At 44.0% G+C, this 19,190-nt stretch overlaps 1 protein-coding gene across 2 annotated transcripts in view; it reads right to left on the bottom strand.

The window, feature by feature from the left end:
* Positions 1–19,190, bottom strand: part of nbas (NBAS subunit of NRZ tethering complex) — a 300,213-nt gene that overhangs the window by 91,193 nt on the left and 189,830 nt on the right. For both annotated transcript variants that reach the window (XR_015079464.1, XM_085996289.1), the window contains exons 39-41: positions 15,341–15,417; positions 10,782–10,919; positions 4,708–4,937 (exon numbers count right to left, since the gene is read on the bottom strand). Coding sequence is in view for 1 of the 2 variants with exons in the window: in XM_085996289.1 (XP_085852415.1) it covers positions 4,708–4,937; positions 10,782–10,919; positions 15,341–15,417 (445 nt within the window). In the remaining variant the exon portion in view is untranslated. The remainder of the gene's footprint in view (positions 1–4,707; positions 4,938–10,781; positions 10,920–15,340; positions 15,418–19,190) is intronic.

The following is a 19,190-nucleotide window of genomic DNA, read 5'->3' as shown; positions in this document are numbered from 1 at the left end:
AACAGAGCAAACGACTGAAAAGGAAATTGGGCGAATTAGAATCAAATTAGATACAGAAAGAGAAATAAAGAGAGGGAAAGAACAGTTGAGCGAGAGGAAAAAAGAGACAGAAAGGAAAAGTAAGAATTAAAAAAAAATGGAAATTCAAATTTTTAAAACACCTCTGAACAATTTACTATCTGCAGGAGTGAGACTCCAGTTTCAATTGTTCTCTTTCTGGGCCTCGGAGCTGAGGGAACATTAGTTTAATCATTAAAAGGATCCTTGTGTTGTGAAATACCAGCCTTAACTTTCTACCGTGAGTTTCATTTGCATTTACGGCGCAAATCCAGCAATTTCTTGAAACTCACGGGGAGATTGACGGCGAGAATCTTTATTGCGAGGCTAACAGCAGAGGCGCAAATCATCCAGCAGTTTGTGGCAGTTCACAACTTACGCTGTATCTCTGTCGCCACAAACTGTTGGGCTTTTTTACAGACTAATAACAGCGAGTGCCGTGAACTCGCCATTATTTTCCCAACAAATTCTGGGTCAAAGACTTCCTACTATAAACCCATAATCCCTTACTCCTTAGATGCTGAATTGTGTTGAGTACTTCAATGGATTAAGTATTTACTGCATTAATTGACAATCAATTCGTTATACCGCCAACTTAGCACAGAGATTAGTCTTGAGGTGTAGCTTGTGGTTTTCAGTTTATGATCATGTCTCTTAATGTGACACAATTGCCTTCATACATCATCCTCCTGTGATTAAAAAATCACAACCCCTCTATTTTGTTTTTAACAGGAACAGATTCAGTTTTCTTAGCCTTTCTTCATAACTTAAGTGATTTAAAACCTGGAATCACCTTTGCTGCCCCTTTCTAAGTAATTTGCAGCACTTCTGTATCATATTTGAAAGGAGTAGGAAAGTCAAATTGAAGTACTTTTTAATTCAAGTATTCGCCCTTTTTGTGGAAAATGAGAGAAATTGATAGCTAGTTTGACTTTTATTTTTAAAATGTCAATTTTTTAAAATCAGTACAGAGAACCTCAGGTATGATCACTCTCCAGACAGGGTCACTAAATTGATGTCAATTGCTAAAAAAACTGCCCCAGGTAATTCAATGTGGTTGTATTGTGAGCAACATGGGCAGTGACTGCAGCAGCTGCAAAAGAATGTAACATAAGAACTAAGAGCAGGAGTCGGCCATTCGAGCCTTCTCCGCCATTCAATAAGATCATGGCTGATCTTCGACCTCAATTCCACTTTCCTAAGAAAGGATATGCTTGCCACAGAGGGAGTGCAGCGAAGGTTCACCAGACATAAGAAATAGGAGCAGGAGTAGGCCAATCGGCCCCTCGAGCCTGCTCCACCATTCAATAAGATCATGGCTGATCTGATCCTAACCTCAAATCTTCTATCACTCTGCATCCACCCGAACCCATGTGATCTCCCGGGAGAGGCGAAAAACCAGATAAAGACCCAATGGCCAATTTGGGAGAAAAAAATCTGGGAAATTCCTCTCCGACCCATCTAGGCGATCGAAATTCTTCCAGGAGATCACTCTGTCCCTATATTTTCTCCAGTACTTACCTTCTGTAAAGGCGATCTCCACCCCAGCCAGGAACAGGAATAAAGCCATCTCCTGAAATCTAACACAGAATTAGAACACAGTAGGAGCAGAACAAGGCTACACGGCCCCTGGGCCCACTCCACTACCCACAGGGCCATGACCATTCCGAACCTAGACTCATGTCCAATTTCCTGCCCGCTCCCCGTAACCCTTAATTCCCTTTACTTCTAGGAAACTATCTATTTCTGTTTTAAATGTATTTAATGATGTAGCTTCCACAGCTTTCTGGGGCAGCAAATTCCACAAACCTACCACCCTCTGAGTGAAGAAGTTTCTCCTCATCTCAGTTTTGAATGAGCAGCCCCTTATTTTAAGATTATGCCCCCTAGTTCTAGTTTCACCCATCATTGGGAACATCCTCACCGCATCCACCCGATCAAGCCCCTTCACAATCTTATATGTTTCAATAAGATCGCCTCTCATTCTTCTGAACTCCAATGAGTAGAGTCCCAATCTACTCAACCTCTCCTCATATGACCACCCCCTCATCGCCGGGATTAACCGAGTGAACCTTCTTTGTACTGACTCGAGAGCAAGTATGTCTTTTCTTAAGTATGGACACCAAAACTGTATGCAGTATTCCAGGTGCGGTCTCACCAATACCTTGTACAACTGCAGCAATACCTCCCTGTTTATATATTCCATCCCCCTAGCAATAAAAGCCAACATTCCATTGGCCTTCTTAATCACTTGCTGCACCTGCATACTAACTTTTTGAGTTTCGTGCACCAGGACCCCCAGATCCCTAGATCCCTTTGTACTACAGTACTTTCCAGTTTCTTGCCATTAAGATAATAACTTGCTCTATGATTTTTCCTGCCAAAGTGCATAACCTCACACTTTCCAGTATTGTATTCCATCTGCCAAATCTCTGCCCACTTACTTAGCCTGTCTATGTCCCTTTGCAGGTTTTTTATGTCCTCCTCACTCACTACTTTCCGTCCCATCTTTGTATCATCTGCAAACTTTGATATGTTACACTCGGTCCCCTCCTCCAAATCGTTAATATAGATTGTAAAGAGTTGGGGACCCAGCACTGACCCCTGCGGAACACCACTAGTTACTGGTTGCCAATCTGAGAACGAACCATTTATCCCAACTCTCTGCTTTCTGTTGGAGAGCCAATCCTCCACCCATGCCAGAATATTACCCCCAATCCCGTGATTTTTTATCTTGAGCAATAATCTTTTGTGTGGCACCTTGTCAAATGCCTTTTGGAAGTCTAACTACACTACATCCACTGGTTCCCCTTTATCCACCCTGTATGTTACTTCCTCAAAAAACTCAAGCAAATTTGTCAAACATGACTTCCCCTTCATGAAACCATGCTGAGTTTGTCCTATTAAATTATGTTTATCCAAATGTCCCATTACTGTCTCCTTAATAATGGACTCTAACATTTTACCAACCATAGATGTTAGGCTAACAGGTCTATAGTTTCCAGCCTTCTGCCTACTACCCTTTTTAAATAAGGGTGTTACATTAGCAGTTTTCCAATCTGCCGGGACCTTTGCCGAGTCCAGTGAGTTTTGGAAAATTATTACCAATGCATCCACAATCCCTACCGCTACTTCCCTCAAGACCCTAGGATGCAAGCCATCAGGTCCAGGGGATTTATCCGCCTTGAGTCCCATTATTTTACCAAGTACCACTTCCTTAGTGATTTTAATCGTATTTAGTTCCTCCCCCCCTAGAGCCCCCTGTTTGTCCAGTGTTGGGATATTCTTAGTGTCCTCTACTGTAAAGACTGATACAAAATAATTGTTCAGACTGATTCCAGGGATGGCGTATGAGGAGAGATTGGGTCGACCAGGCCTGTATTCACTAGAGTTTAGAAGAATGAGAGGGGATCTCATTGAAACGTATAAAATTCTGACAGGGCTAGACAGACTGGATGCAGGGAGGATGTTTCCCCTGGCTGGGGGGTTTAGAACGAGGGGTCACAGTCTCAGGATATGGGGTGGGACATTTAGGACTGATGTGGAGAAATTTCTTCACTGAGGGTGGTGAACCTGTGGAATTCTCTACCACAGAAGGCTGTGGAGGCCAAGTCACTGAATATATTTAAGGAGATAGATAGATTTCTAGACACAAAAGGCATCGAGGGGTATGGGGAGAGAGCGGGAATATGGTATTTCGATAGAGGATCAGCCATGATCATATTGAATGGCGGAGCAGGCTCAAAGGGCCGAATGGCCGACTCCTGCTCCTATTTTTCTATGTTTCCCGCCCGATCCCCAAATCCCTTGATTCCCATAGAGTCCAAGAAGCAAATAATGTTTTGAGATGTACAAATAAATGGATAAATTATACATCCAAAGAAGAGTTACTTACAATGTATAAAGCACCAGTAAGGCCACACATGGAGTGTTGTGACAGATGTGGTTAAAGTGAAAGGAAAGAATAGGGAGAGTCCACTCTTGGAGAAGGAAAAAATAAAGTTACCTTAAATTTGATGTTTTTTTTTATAAAAAGACCTTTATTTTGAAAAATATCAGAGCCGCTCAACTCTGGGTCAACATGTTGTGGGTGAAGAAAATTTACATTCCCAGTCAGTCGCACGGTTTCCCCAAAGTCCTCAGGTCAGTTTAAAGTCTCCCTGATGTTCTCTTCCCCCCTGATGTTTGTAAGTGTCATTCTGGCATGTTGTCTGTAACTAGCATCGGTAGAGCATTCATTTGCCCCAACGCACAGAAAAAACAAAATGAATCCTCAATGAACAATCGTGCTGATATTGGTGGTGCCATCTTTAACCCACCACCCACTACAACTCAGTTTATTTGTTCCTCTGCACTGCAGCCTTCCCAAAAAGTTATGCCAGAGACAAGTTGGTGCCAATGTCCTTCTCTCGGAGGAGGCTCGAGCTGCTGGAGTTGACTTTACCTCATATTTTCATTCCTTATCGAGAAATATCCTGCCTTGGCTCAACTCCTTCCCAAGAGCTTGGTAAAGTTGAGGAGCTTCAACAGCTGCTGAACTGTGGCGAGGACAGTACACCTTGAAACAGAGTCAGTTGGCATTTGTTTGCCAATCTGTGTGCGCAACTTAAATTAATTGGAATAATTTAGCAGTAACGATTTCATACTTACTCTGCTAAGCCTAGAATTGTCTCCCTTTTATATTGGCCATCTGTTGCAAATCGCTGTACATCCACACCTTTGCCAAGGCCTTGAAGTGTCTGAGCTTGTGTGAAGTCTGTCAACAACTCATTGTAATAGTTAAGATGATAGATCAGCGTCTGCACTTCTTCTGACCAACTGATGTCTGCATTTTCAGTCACGTATTTTGTGACCATTTTAATTACCTCTTTGGGATCAGCCTGTAAAATTTCAGATGTGTTGATAAAAGTTTATAAATGATATTTTTTTTTTTAAATCACCCTCCCCTACATGATGCTACTTAAGCCATCTACTGCAAAAGAAAGAAAAAACTAAAGTAAATGCAACGGAAGATGTAAGCACAAAAATCAAAAACTCACTCCAACCGACCTCCCTCTGATCTTGCAGCACTCCATTCTCTCAGATCCAACCCGAACATGGTCATTAAACCTGCTGACCAGGGTGGCCCTGTTGTTGTTTGGCGAACCAATCTCTACCTTGCGGAGGCTGAACACCAACCCTGCGACCCCTCCTTCTAACTCGCCCGGGACCATGACCCCACTGCCGAACATCAAGTCATCGTTTCCAAGACTGTCACTGACCTCATCTCCTCTGGAGATCTTCCCTCCACGGCCTTAACCTCACAGTCCCTCAACCCCGCACGGCCTGCTTCTACCTCCTTCCCAAGATCCACAAACAGGGCTGTCCTGGTAAACCCATTGTTTCAGTCTGTTCTTGCCCCACGGAACTGATTTCTTCCCATCTCTACTCTATTTTTTCTCCTTGTCCAGTCTCTTCCCACCTACAGCCATGACTCTTCCGATGCCCTCCGCCACTTTAAGTTTCCAGTTTCCTGGCCCCAGCCGTCTCCTTTTCACCATGGACGTACAATCCCTCCACCTCCACCCGGATGGCCTGAGGGCGCTCCGCTTCTTCCTTGAACAGAGGTCCGATCAGTCCCCATCCACCACCACCCTCCTCCGCCTGGCTGAACTTGTTCTCACATTGAACAACTTCTCCTTTGACTCCACTCACTTCCGCCAAATAAAAGGTGTTGCTATGGGAACGTGCATGGGTCCTAGCTATGCCCACCTTTTCATGGGATATGTGGAACATTTTTGTTCCAGTCCTACTCAAATCCCCTCCCTCACCTCTTTTTCCGGTACATTGATGACTGTATCGGTGCCGTTTCCTGCTCTCGCCCTGAACTAGATAATTTCATTCACTTTGTTTCCAATTTCCACCCTTCCTTCTCCTTCACATGGTCCATCTCCGACTCGTCCCTTCCCTTCCTCGACTTCTCTGTCTCCAATTCTGGGGACAGGGGCTATCGACAAACATCCACTAGAAGCCCACTGACTCCCACAGCTACCTGGACTACACTTCCACCCACCCCGCTTCCTGTAAGGACGCTGTTCCATTCTCCCAGCTTCCACGTCGCATCGAAGAAGGCAAATGGTATGTTGGCCTTCATGGCGAGAGGATTCGAGTACAGGAGCAAGGATGTCTTGCTGCAGTTGTACAGGGCCTTGGTGAGACCACACCTTGAGTATTGTGTGCAGTTTTGGTCGCCTTATCTGAGGTAGGGTGTTCTTGCCATGGAGGGAGTGCAGCGAAGATTCACCAGACTGATACCTGGGATGGCAGGAATGACGTATGAGGAGAGATTGGGTCGATTAGGCTTATATTCGCTAGAGTTCAGAAGAATGAGAGGGGATCTCATTGAAATTTATAAAATTCTAACAGGACTAGACAGACTAGATGCAAGAAGGATGTTCCCGATGGCGGGGGGGTCCAGAACCAGGGGTCACAGTCTAAGAATAAGGGGTAAGCCATTTAGGACTGAGATGAGGAGGAATTTCTTCACCCAGAGAGTGGTGAACCTGTGGAATTCTCTACCACAGAAGGCAGTTGAGGCCAACTTATTAAATATATTCAAGAAGGAGTTGGATATATTTCTTGAGGCTAAAGGGATCAAGGGATATGGAGAGAAAGCAGGGACAGGGTACTGAATTTGGATGATCAGCCAGGATCTCATTAAATGGCGGAAAATGCTCGAGGGGCCGAATGGCCTACTCCTGCTCCTATCTTCTATGTTTCTATCTGTTCTGACGATGCCACCTTCCATACTAGTGCTTCCGACATGTCTTCCATTTTCCTCAACCGAGATTCCCCTCTACCGTGGTTGACGAGGCCCTTGACCGTGTCCGTTCTATTTCCCGCACTTCTGCTCTCACCCCTGCCCCTCCCTCCTGGAACCACGATAGGATTCCCTTGTCCTCAACTTTCACCCCACCAACCTTCACATTCAACAGATCATCCTCCGCCATTTCCGCCACCTCTAGCGTGATCCCACCCCAAACACATCTTCCCCTCTCCTTTCAGCATTCCGAAGGGACCGTTCCCTCTGCGACACCCTGGTCCACTCCTCTATCACCCCCTGCAGCCCTTCCCCTTCCCCTTCCCATGGCACCTTCCCGTGCAAGCGCAGGAGATGCAACACCTGCCCTTTTACCTCCTCCCTTCCCACTGTCCAGGGCCCCAAACACTCCTTCCAGGTGAAACAGTGATTTACTTGTACTTCTTGCAATCTAGTATACTGTATTCGCTGCTCACGATGCGGTCTCCTCCGCATTGGGGAGAGCAAACGCAAACTGGGTGACCGCTTTGCAGAACACCTCCGTTCAGTCCGCAAGCACGACCCCGTGCTTCTGGTCACCTGTTACTTTAATTCTCCACTGCACTCCCACTCTGACCTCGGCCTCTTATACTGTTCCAACGAAGCTCAACGTAATCTCGAGGAACACACCTCATCTTTCGATTAGGCACTTTACAGTCTTCCGGACTCAACATGACGTTCAACAATTTCAGACCATAAACTCTGCCCCTATTTTTTCAGATGGCAGCTGTTGATGATTCTGCCATTCCTACTTAGAGCAATCTTTTGTTTGTTTACTTGACCCATTACCATCTTCTTCTGCTTTGTACAATCATCCCTTTTGTCATTTAATCTCTCCTGCCTTCCACCCTATCACAGACCGTCCCTTTTGTTCTTTCCTCCCTTCCCCCCATTTTCCCTACCCCCGTACTTGCTTAAAATCTCTAACTTTTTCCAGTTCTGACGAAGGGTCATCGACCTGAAACGTTAACTCTGTTTCTCTTTCCACAGATGCTGCCTGACCCGCTGAGTATTTCCAGCATTTTCTGTTTTCATTTCAGATTTCCAGCATCCGCAGTATTTTACTTTTGTATTAGTCAAAATATAGTTGGATCTTTACAGTAGAAAGTCTTTTATCTATCTCCTCGAGATCACAACTCTAAGAACTAATCTAATATTTTATAAATGATTTTTAAATAAATATTGGCCGGGATTTTGCGTTGAGAAAAATGGTGAGGCTATCGGCATGGATACGGAATTGGCCCAGTGACAGGAAACAGAGAGTAGTGGGGAACGGTTGTTTTTCGGACTGGAGGAAGGTACACAGTGGTGTTCCCCAGGGGTCGGTTCTAGGACCACTGCTTTTCTTGATATATATTAATGACTTGGACCTGGGAGTACATCGCACAATTTCAGGTTGAGGAAGCGGTTAAAAAAAGCATACGGGATCCTGGGCTTCATAAATAGAGGCATAGAGTCCAAAAGCAAGGAAGTTATGGTGAACCTTTATAAAACACTGGTTTGGCCTCAACTGGAGTATTGTGTTCAATTCTGAGCACTGCACTTTAGGAAGGATGTGAAGGCCTTAGAGGGGGTGTAGAAAAGATTTACAAGAATGATTCCAGGGATGAGGGACTTCAGTTACGTGGATAGACTGGAGAAGCTGGGGTTGTTCTCCTTAGAGCAGAGAAGGTTGAGAGGAGATTTGAGAGAGGTGTTCAATATCATAAGGGGTCTGGACAGAGTAGAGAGAAACTGTTCCCATTGGCGGAAGGGTCGAGAACCAGAGGACACAGATTCAAGGTGATTGGCAAAAGAACAAATGGTGGCTTTCAAAAGGGAGTTGGATAAGTACCTGAAGGAAAAAATTTTGCAGGGCTACGGGGAAAGGGCGGGGGAGTGGGACTGGCTGAAGTGCTCTTGCAGTGAGCTGGCACGGGCTCGACGGGCCGAATAGCCTCCTTCTGTGCTGTAACCATTCTATGATTCTTTTAACACATTTTCCAAGTGATATAAACTGTGCTGCTTTTATGTGTTTACCGAGGAGTGAGTGAGATGACCTGACAACAGCAGGTTAAATGGTACATTGATTAACCAGTGTATATGTTACCAGCAACCTGCTATTAAGAGCATGAATCCAGGTTACGTGATGATACAAGGGAAAAGAAAAGAACCGTGAACTAAGTTTTCATGCACTTATCCGTGCACCGAATCCCGATCTTCAATGTGCAAAGTGTCTGTTGTGATGATGCGTGTGGTTCATTGTGTCTGAACCGTAACCAGGTACTTGTTTATACAGATAGGGAGTTATCAGTCCACAGTTACTACCCAGCACCCTGATTCCTGGAGAATCTGGTCTGGTTTCAATTTCTTGCAAAGGAAGGCTTATGATCGTCCTGCCAGGCAGGACTGTGAGCACAAACTAAAAGCCTCAAAACTAGGCAAAGACTCCAGGTTGTATTGCATGTTAATTGATGGCTTAAGACATGTTGTCTTGAAAATTTGAATATTGATTTACTTACCAACCCAAGCTGCTCTCTGTAAGTACATGTGTACTGGTAACAACATCTAGTATAAAAACGCAGTGCCGGTGATTCGTAAGGGAATGCCCCAAACCAATGTATATTAATGAAATAAGTCCAAGTACCAGTTTCATTAACAGTTTTTAAAATGTAATTTCAATGGAAGAGACTGAAAGAAGTTTCTGTCAGCGTGCCTAATTCTGACAGATTTTGTGGGCGCGTCTTCTCTTCCGCACAGGCTGCGCTCCTGGCCCCTCTGATGTAATATGCTGCGCAGAACTCTGCAGAGCAAGTCTACGTGTGGGGCGTCGCACAAGCCAAGTTCGTATTCTTTTCGTCGGGCGGTGGCGTGCTCCGTAGCTACGCCGCCGACTGCACTTTTTGGGCCAATATAATGGGGGCTACTGCTCATGACATTTCAGCATCTCCAGGTCATACCACTTGTGACTTTAACTTAATGAATTAGGTTTGAATAACAGATGGTGCAACATTATTTTATACCACACAAACAGGTCGCTTACATATTGGCACAAAACATTTCTACACAACAGAACCACCATCTTCACTGAGCAATACTAGAACAAAATATTTGCTTAAAAGACAAATTAATTTTTTCATATTTTTAATCCTATAATTTAGTGATTCAGATAGCTACAGCATAGAAAAACATGAGTAACTGTATACAACACCTTTGGAAGTCACAAGTAAATTCCTGGGACCATTTTCAAATGGAGAGGTCTTTCTTTAACCCTCAAAACTAGGCAAAGACTCCAGGTTGTATTGCACGTTAATTGATGGCGTAAGACATGTTGTCTTGAAAATTTGAATATTGATTTACTTACCAACCCAAGCTGCTCTCTGTAAGTACATGTGTACTGGTAACAACATCTAGTATAAAAACGCAGTGCCGGTGATTCGTAAGGGAATGCCCCAAACCAATGTATATTAATGAGGTTAAAATAAGCAGTCTTTAGATTTGCTTAAATAGACTGTGTTTGTCAACTCAGCTTAAAAAAGAGCAGCTTACTGATTTTAAGAATGATGAAGCAGTAAGTAAATATCTGACGTGCAATTTTCAATATAATTCTATTTTAGCATCAACCATCACAGTACAACCATTAAAGCAGCTTAAATTAATGCGATTCAGTGCAAGGCAATAAAGATGAAAAAGTTCTAATTAGAAATACATGTTTTTGATGCTGTTATATATCACTTCCTTTCGATTATTGATTTACAGGTAATTACTAGAGAGAGAGAGACACACACATTTCTCAGCAATAAGCTGCAATCCAATCTCAGCACTGCCCGCAACAAATGAAATTTCGATTCCACAACTGCACACTTATTGCAACTGACCCAATTTCTGAGGAAACCCAAGCACTAACCTTGTATAGTGGGTGGCATTTGTCCTTAAAACATGGACTTAAGCGGACATAGATCTGCAAGGCATAATAGTACCCAGCGAACTGGAGGGACAAGGCTGAATGAGGCTGCTTCTCAAAGCACTTAGCGGCATCCACAACCTGGTAGAAATTAAAAGAAAGTAACATTTAAAACAGGGAAATAAATTGTTCATAAGTCAAGCCATTTACAGCAGCTGACATGAAACACTAACAGAAGCCATTTTTGAAAAGTATAAATTAACTTAAATTCTGGGTATCTGACAAGGGGATATTGACATACTTCACAATAGTACTCAATTTCTGTGTAAAGTCCGTTCTAATACTTTTCTTTCAAATGCCTATTTAAATGTTGTAATCGATTTTATATATAATTTGTAGATCTATTTCATAGATCATTTCTAAATCAAGTTAACTTAGAGACAACTTCTAAACCCAGTTATCCAATAGGGGTATCACACAGACACTGCTCCCTTTGAAATCTCAATGGAAAATGCCATCATTGTGCCTTTGAAACTGACCACAACTTGAGGATTTAGCACACGCGCAAGCCCAACGCGGAAATTCTGAAGTTGCGGTCAGTCATTCACTGCTCCGCACCGCCCCCCCCCCCCCCCCGCGGCAATCAGTGTAATCTGCCAAATCACGGAAACTGATGAAAACCTGGGCTCTTCCACGGTGATATCGCTGTTAAAAAGCCCATTAACGGCTAGACCCTTCTGGATCAGGTGTAACTGGGGTTTTAACAGCGAATTGATGCTAAACAAAGGTTATGGCCCCGAAAAACTAAGTTAATTTTGTGGAGTGTCAAATTTTTCCACATTTTAATAAAACTAAAAATTTAGATACTTAAATTTTTTTAAATGTTTGTTTATCTTTATTTCAGGTTTACCATTTCCCCATGTAAGAGCCCCAATCTTTGTTTTGCTCTCTCTAACATTTTTAAAAACTTAGAATCAAAGGAGTTTACCCACTTCCGGGTCCGCTGTCTGTGAAAATTCTGCATTTTGATTGGCTGCTTAGACAGCTTGTTGCTGTCACAGCGGCTCTTTGCTGGGAATCCCCATTAACCTACATTGATTTCAATTATGTGTCGGGAAAGCTGAACTTCTCGCCACAAAGATCGCGAGATCTTTGTGCGAAGCTTACTTTGGGGCCCAGCGACGAACGCCTTTGCTTCGCCACTGACCGCAAATTAAGTCATAAAAGGCTTTAAATGTTTTAAAAGTTAGGTTTGAGTCTTTGAAATTTAAAATATGAGATTGTTAGACAAACTGGCAAGCAGCCACCAGCTTATCACTGACCCAAGAATCAAAAGACAACAACAACTTGCATTTATGTAGAGAATTTAAGGTGCAAAAAATATCCCAAGTGCTTCACAGAGGCCTAATCTGAAAATAATGGATGCTGAGCCAAAGAAGGTGGTGTTCGGAGGGGTTGATCACAGAGGCGAGCTTTAAGGAGTGTCTGAGTGTACGGTTGTCAATGGTGCGGGTAAAGAGGGGGGGGCGATGTACAAGAGGCCAGAGTCAGAAGAATGGTGGCGAGGGTTTGGGGATTGTTGTAGGGCTGGAAGAGGTTACAGAGAGGCGAGAAAATGAAGGTTAATGGGTAGTTATAATACTAGTCAGGGGAAGTCAACTGACCTACGTATAGCAGGAGAAACAGAGCCCCTCTGTTGTTCCATTGGTTTGATATATTCAAAAGTATGTTGAAGGCAATAAACTCAAGTGCATGTCAGTACAAACAATGCAAGCTTAGGGTTAAGGACAGTTTGGTGGAAGGTCTCTTAACTCCAACCATTACAGTGCAACATTTACATTCTTCACATTAGCCATCTTTATAGTTTTCTCTGAGTGATTGTCAACTTAGTGCTGGAATATGTTTTATACTGTGGATATCAACTAAGTACTGAGCTGATACAGCCCACTAAGCTCTCAAGACCCTTACAAACCATTAGAGTGGAAAACCCTTGCTGTAGAGATCAAACCCACTGCACCCCACAATCACTTACATGACCTTTATTTTCTTGTATTGAATACCAGTTCCAGCATAATAAGGATAACATTATTTTCTATTGGGTTATTGTGCTCGGAGGTAAGGCCTACAACAGCCTTATTTCTCATGTAGTTCAACTTATCCCTTTATTTATTATTGGGAGCGGAGACTGTGAAGGGATAATTACTAGTCCTAGCCCTTTTCGGGCTACCCCAGATCAGGCGTATTCCCCAGACATTCACCTTCAACTAAAGTTAAAGATAGCCGAATTCTACATGACGCTTAATTGGTTCTAAAGGTCCAGGCTATCTCTCTCTAAAGGAGAGGAACGACGTGAAGATGTTCCCGTCCTCCGGATAGCACTTTTAATAAGTTTAACTAGACTGTAACTTTCCGGATATTTGAGGGTCCGGAACGCCCCCCAGAATTCTGCAACTCCTCACAAAAGCGTGTACAGAAATTGAGTTTGCGAGATTGATACAGAAATACTACCTGAGACAATTCTAAAAATATATATTTATTTAAGAGCTGACATACAGTTAACAGCTGTTGATTCAATCGCAACATTAACAGTTCAAAAACAAATAGCTTACATTTCTTATCCTCAGAGATCCTTATTCTCAAATCTTAACTTTGTACATTTTTACATTTCTTATTCTTAATTCTAATCCAGGATATCCACCAAAATCAAATACCTTGATTACCCGAGACTCAGTTGTAGGCTTACAAAGTGGATCTGAAGCCGAGAATCGCTTGCCTCTTCCCAGCGACTTCTATCTGAAAAACTCTTATTTTTATTACTTTTTGTTTTAGTGGTTTATCCTTTGAAGTTTTCTCCTGATATCAGCTAATTATCTTTATTCATTTTGCTGTTGACTTTTTTCTATTCTTACTGTCAATTTAGCCGTTAACTTTTAGAATCCTGTCACTGTGTTACTGTGTTTAGGTGTTTCAAAAACGTATCATAAAATGGTTATTACAGATTTATCTCTTTGATGCCATTCTCATGAAGATCTTTCATTCAATTCTTAATATTGGCTTAACTGGTTATTAGCAGACGTCGTGGTGTTCCAAGTTCAATACAAAAACCATGTGATTGCTTGGTGCATCTATTGAAGTCATATCTTCAAAGTGTTCTGTTGGTATCATATTTACAACATGTAAATTAAAGACACTTCAACTAGGGTGTTTCATGCATTTTTAGCTATCTCAATTGGTTGCATATATAGGCCTAGAAATTCGGTTGTGGGTCCGCCAGGGCTTTAGCGCCCGAAATTTTGCGCCGGCGTTAATGCCGCTGCGCCCGACGAAAATTCGGTGGCGGCGGGCGCTAATGGAGGGTTTTTGCGCCTCACTATGGGCGTTCAGTGCAGTTTTGAGGCGCTAATCCCCCGCTGCGGCACCCGAGGCGGTGCGGCAGGCTGGGGTACTGCAGGCCTCCTCCTTCTGTTAAGGAGGAGCTGCCTGCAGCCGACCGCTGGCCGGTCGATTCGCCCGACAAATGAGCCCGGCACCTCGGGGAAGAGCCGGGCTCGCGGGCCACACACATCAGCGCCGCAGGGGGGTGGTGGAGGAGTCCGGGGAGGGAGGTGCGGGCAGGCGGCCGCCGGGAAAGCGGCCGGCCGCCGCTCCACCTTTATGCGTCGGCGCAAAGGTGTGTAACATCCCTTTCAACAATCGTTGGTTGCGGCTGCCACGGGCGAGGCGGCCGCAACTGAATTTGGGCTTGGGGCCGGGTTACCACGGCAACCGGGATGCTGCGCACACCGATGACGTCATCGGTGCCGGCGCAGCGCTACTGGCTAACGCCGATGGTAGGGCCCAACGCAATTTCGTTACCAGCTATAATTCCGGCGCAAGACCCTCTAACGCCTCTAATTGGGCGCTAACCCCACCGAATTTCTAGGCCATAATCTTATGTTTCCTGTCTTTTGATGTTACTTTTACAAAGGCACATGGTTTTTTAATATTCTGTGTTTCTGTTTCCCTGAGTGTTAGTTTAACACTTTACTTACTTGGGTCATTCCGTTGTGTTCCTCCCAAACTCCAGACCTTCTGGAAGCACCAAACTGCTATTTCAATAGGGCTATTGTTTCAGTATTTTTAACCAAATACCCATTTCAAAGCTTGTGGTGTTTACAACTTTTGTGTTATCACTTCACTTTATCTCAGAAGCCTGTTTTGACACAGCTTGTGTTGCCGAGGCTTTCCAGACTTTTAAACCCAGTATATCATGTATTAATAAAATCAGAAATCTGTTCATAGGATGGTGTATCTCTTGGAATATGGCTTATTCCGTCACAACCGAACACAGAAGTGTCAGGTTTCAGTCTCCTGGCTTCAGCAAATTCTAAAGGAGGGTAGACCAGGAGGGCCATCATTGTGCATAAAGCTAAAAAAAGGATCAGGCTGGGAATAATTTCTTTTCAAATAAAGGCCTCAAGGGGTTGCAGAAATACAAAGAAAAAGCTACAGTAAAGCTTTATCCTGTAAGTACTCTTTGAAAATTGCACATTACGCACCAAGTAGAATGTTCAGCACTATACCTGAGGCAAGGCCAGAAGATAGGCTAGAGCTAGGGTCATATCCTTGGGTAAAGCATCGCTGGCTAGTTGTAAAAGAACTGTCAAAAGAAGGTAGAGAATTAAAAATTAATTAGACAGTAAGTTTTAGTAACCTTTAATGATCCAGTGGTATCAACTCATAACAAAACTTGTGTTCCAACTGTTTTCATAATTGAATGGCACAACACTGACTAGCCTTTCACAGTGAAATTCATTATTAATCTTCATTTCACAAAATAAATGTTTTAACTTTTCAGTATTAGCAAAGAGCTGGTTGTCCTTTGGGCTCTTCTCTAACATTAACATTTTAACCAGCGTTGGTTGACAGAACACTGGGCTCTGTACGTGCATGTATCCCTTCTCTTGCTTTACCAGTGAGCAAAGAGAGCCAAAAGTGTAAACTCAGCACTGCGTCACATTATTCTAGACAGATACTGCTCCCAAACAGATCGCTCATCTCATTGCTGTTGGTGGAACCCTGCTTTAAACAAAATGCTATTGCATTCACCTGCATAACAACTTCATCATGCTTTGGGACCTTTGAGAGACATAATAAAGCATTATATAACGCAAGTTCCAAAGCAAAGAGATGTTACATAAATTCCAAAGCAAAGAGGTGTTATGCAAATGAATGTAGCAGCAGGGTTCCACAAAGAGCAGCAAGACCAATGATATGATGTTTTTGTTTTGTTGGTGTTGGCCAAAGGAGGAATGTTAGCCAGGAGAACAGAGATCCCTGCTTTTCTTTGAAGGTCTTTCGTTAAGTGCGAGATGGATTAAATACAGGATCAATCCACTATACTGCTCGAAAAATGAACCCAAGCTCCAAAAATGGATCCCCGACTACCTTGTGTGACATTTCCATTTCTCATAGCAACCACTGTGGACTGTGAGCGAGACCAGTAAAGAAATTCTCAATTATAAACACTTCTATGCTGTAAATCACATCCGCTAGGAACTAGGCTCAAATTTGCCCCAAATCATTTCACCTCATACTCAGTAGATGTGGTACTTCATCCTATCAGTCTTGAATGAAATTAAATCCATACCCTAAAGATGAAAGGGCAGTATTTGAATTCACTGTGCCATCGATTTCTCTCAAATTAAATTGTCTATTTTTTTTTTATATAAAGTCATAGGGGGAGAAATTGGGTGAGTAGCGCCACCTGTTAGCGCCTAAAGAGGCAGTCAGTGGCTGTAGCGCCACTGGCTGCGCCTCCCGCGATATTCAGCAGGGGCGCTAATGGTGGCGTTAGCCATTTGCGCTGCGCCGCCACCGATGACGTCACCAGTGTGCGCAGCGCCCCGAACGCAATATTTGGTAGCGAACGCCGCTGTAGCGCCGTTCGCTACCCGCGCCCAGTTCACGGGGCTTTGCTGCGCTGGCAGAGGCGCAAGTTAAGGTGGAGGTGCGGGGCGGCCGCCTGCCAGCACTTCCGTCCCCGGCCTCCTGGTCCCCCCCCCCCGCGGCATTGCCGGCTGTTTCCCCGAGAGCCCGGCACTTCTCCTTGGTGCCGGGCTCTTTTGCCGGCACTCGCGATCGGGGTTCGCGCTGTTGCAGGCCCCTCCCCCTTAACAGTGGGAGGAAGGCCTGCAGTACCGCAGCGTGTGGCGCTGCAGCACGATGCGCTGCGATATTCAGTTTCAGCGCCCTAAGAGGGACGCGGAGCGCCTCGAGCCGTCTCCCTCAAGGGGCACTTCAACTGAATTTCTGACGATCGCTACAGCTTCGAAAGCTGCGCAAAAACCAGCGCCCAGGCGAACTTGGCGCCAGTTTGGCGCCTCAACCCAATTTCTAGGCCATAATTTCTGATCTCAATACACCAAACCCTACAGCTAGAGAGTGTTCTTTTAGATAATGCTATCTAGTTATTGTTTCTAAAGGCACATAAATGAAATCCAATTGGGCACTCATAATTTTTAACAATAGAACATTTTTTTTTAATGCTATTTGTTTCCAAGAATTGAAGGCTGCCCTTAATCCTCAAACGATTAATACACTTTGCACCAGTCAATTAACTGTTTAAAAAAAAATTCTCATTACAAATCTACAGTGACAAAAAGCTCTGGTCACTTTTGTAATACTTTCCCAATAGCTTTGCGTGAGGAACAAATTAGTTCTGATGTCACAGACTATTAACGTTCCCAGAAAACGACCTGATTCGTAATTGCATTCAGGAGTTCAACTCCCATTGGAAAAAGGGTCTCCATTAAAAGATGATTTATTGAACACGACAGTGGTACTTCAGTTTTACGCACTCCACTGTTCGCAATGACTGCCAATTGAACCATAATTTAAATCGTTGTGGGCCCACCAATTAGTTATCAGAGATTCCACGGAAATTATTCAATGTCCTTATAAACGTAATGTATGCCTTCCACACTATATTAACAAAACGAGGAATGGATAGTAAATTACGCAGCAATTTTGTTTCTTGTGATCAGAACAGGAATATATAATTTAATGAGCTGAAAATTTAAATAAACCCCACTAAAGTAGTACTCACTTTTATAATTATGTCTCAGTATAATAGCTGAAAACTTCTGCAATCTACCCGACATAGCCAAATAAGCACTGGAATGAGAACAAACCTACTGAGTAAACAAGGCCCAGGGATAGCATCACATTTTGTTGTAGTTTAAATCATTTTGGATCTTAATTGTTGCTTTTTAAAAAAAAGAAAATTCAATACCACCGAAGGATCAGACTTTGAACTGACCTGCTAACTCACACTGTATGTTCTGCTCAAGCAAAAGGAAAAGATACAAACTTTAACTGAGCAGATGCACACAGTTCAGAGTACGCACACACAGGATAGACAATGCAGAGCGCGCACACAATCACACACACACACACACACACATACAGGATAGACAATGCAGAGCGCGCACACACACACACACACATACAGGATAGACAATGCAGAGCGCGCACACACATACACAGGATAGACAACGCAGAGCGCGCACACACATACACAGGATAGACAATGCAGAGCGCGCACACACACAGGATAGACAATGCAGAGCGCGCACACATACACAGGATAGACAATGCAGAGCGCGCGCGCACACACAGGATAGACAATGCAGAGCGCGCGCACACACAGGATAGACAAGGCAGAGCGCGCACACATACACAGGATAGACAATGCAGAGCGCGCACACACACAGGATAGACAAGGCAGAGCGCGCACACACATACACAGGATAGACAATGCAGAGCGCGCGCACACATACACAGGATAGACAATGCAGAGCACGCACACACACATACACAGGATAGACAATGCAGAGCGCGCACACATACACAGGATAGACAATGCAGAGCACGCACACACACACACACATACACAGGATAGGCAATACAGAGCGCGCGCACACATACACAGGATAGACAATGCAGAGCGCACACACACACATACACAGGATAGACAATGCAGAGCACGCACACACACACACATACACAGGATAGGCAATACAGAGCGCGCGCACACATACACAGGATAGACAATGCAGAGCGCACACACACATACACAGGATAGACAATGCAGAGCGCGCGCACACAGACACAGGATAGACAGTGCAGAGCGCGCGCACACATACACAGGATAGACAATGCAGAGCGCGCGCACACATACACAGGATAGACAATGCAGAGCGCGCACACATACACAGGATAGACAATGCAGAGCGCGCACACATACACAGGATAGACAATGCAGAGCGCGCACACACATACACAGGATAGACAATGCAGAGCGCGCACACACAGGATAGAGAGTGCAGAGCGCGCACACATACACAGGATAGACAATGCAGAGCGCACACA

Source organism: Somniosus microcephalus, chromosome 9 (assembly GCF_052327205.1).
Source record: "Somniosus microcephalus isolate GS21.2 chromosome 9, FLI_Smic_1.0, whole genome shotgun sequence".
Lineage (NCBI taxonomy): Eukaryota > Metazoa > Chordata > Chondrichthyes > Squaliformes > Somniosidae > Somniosus > Somniosus microcephalus.
This window is presented reverse-complemented; position numbering and strand designations above follow the sequence as displayed.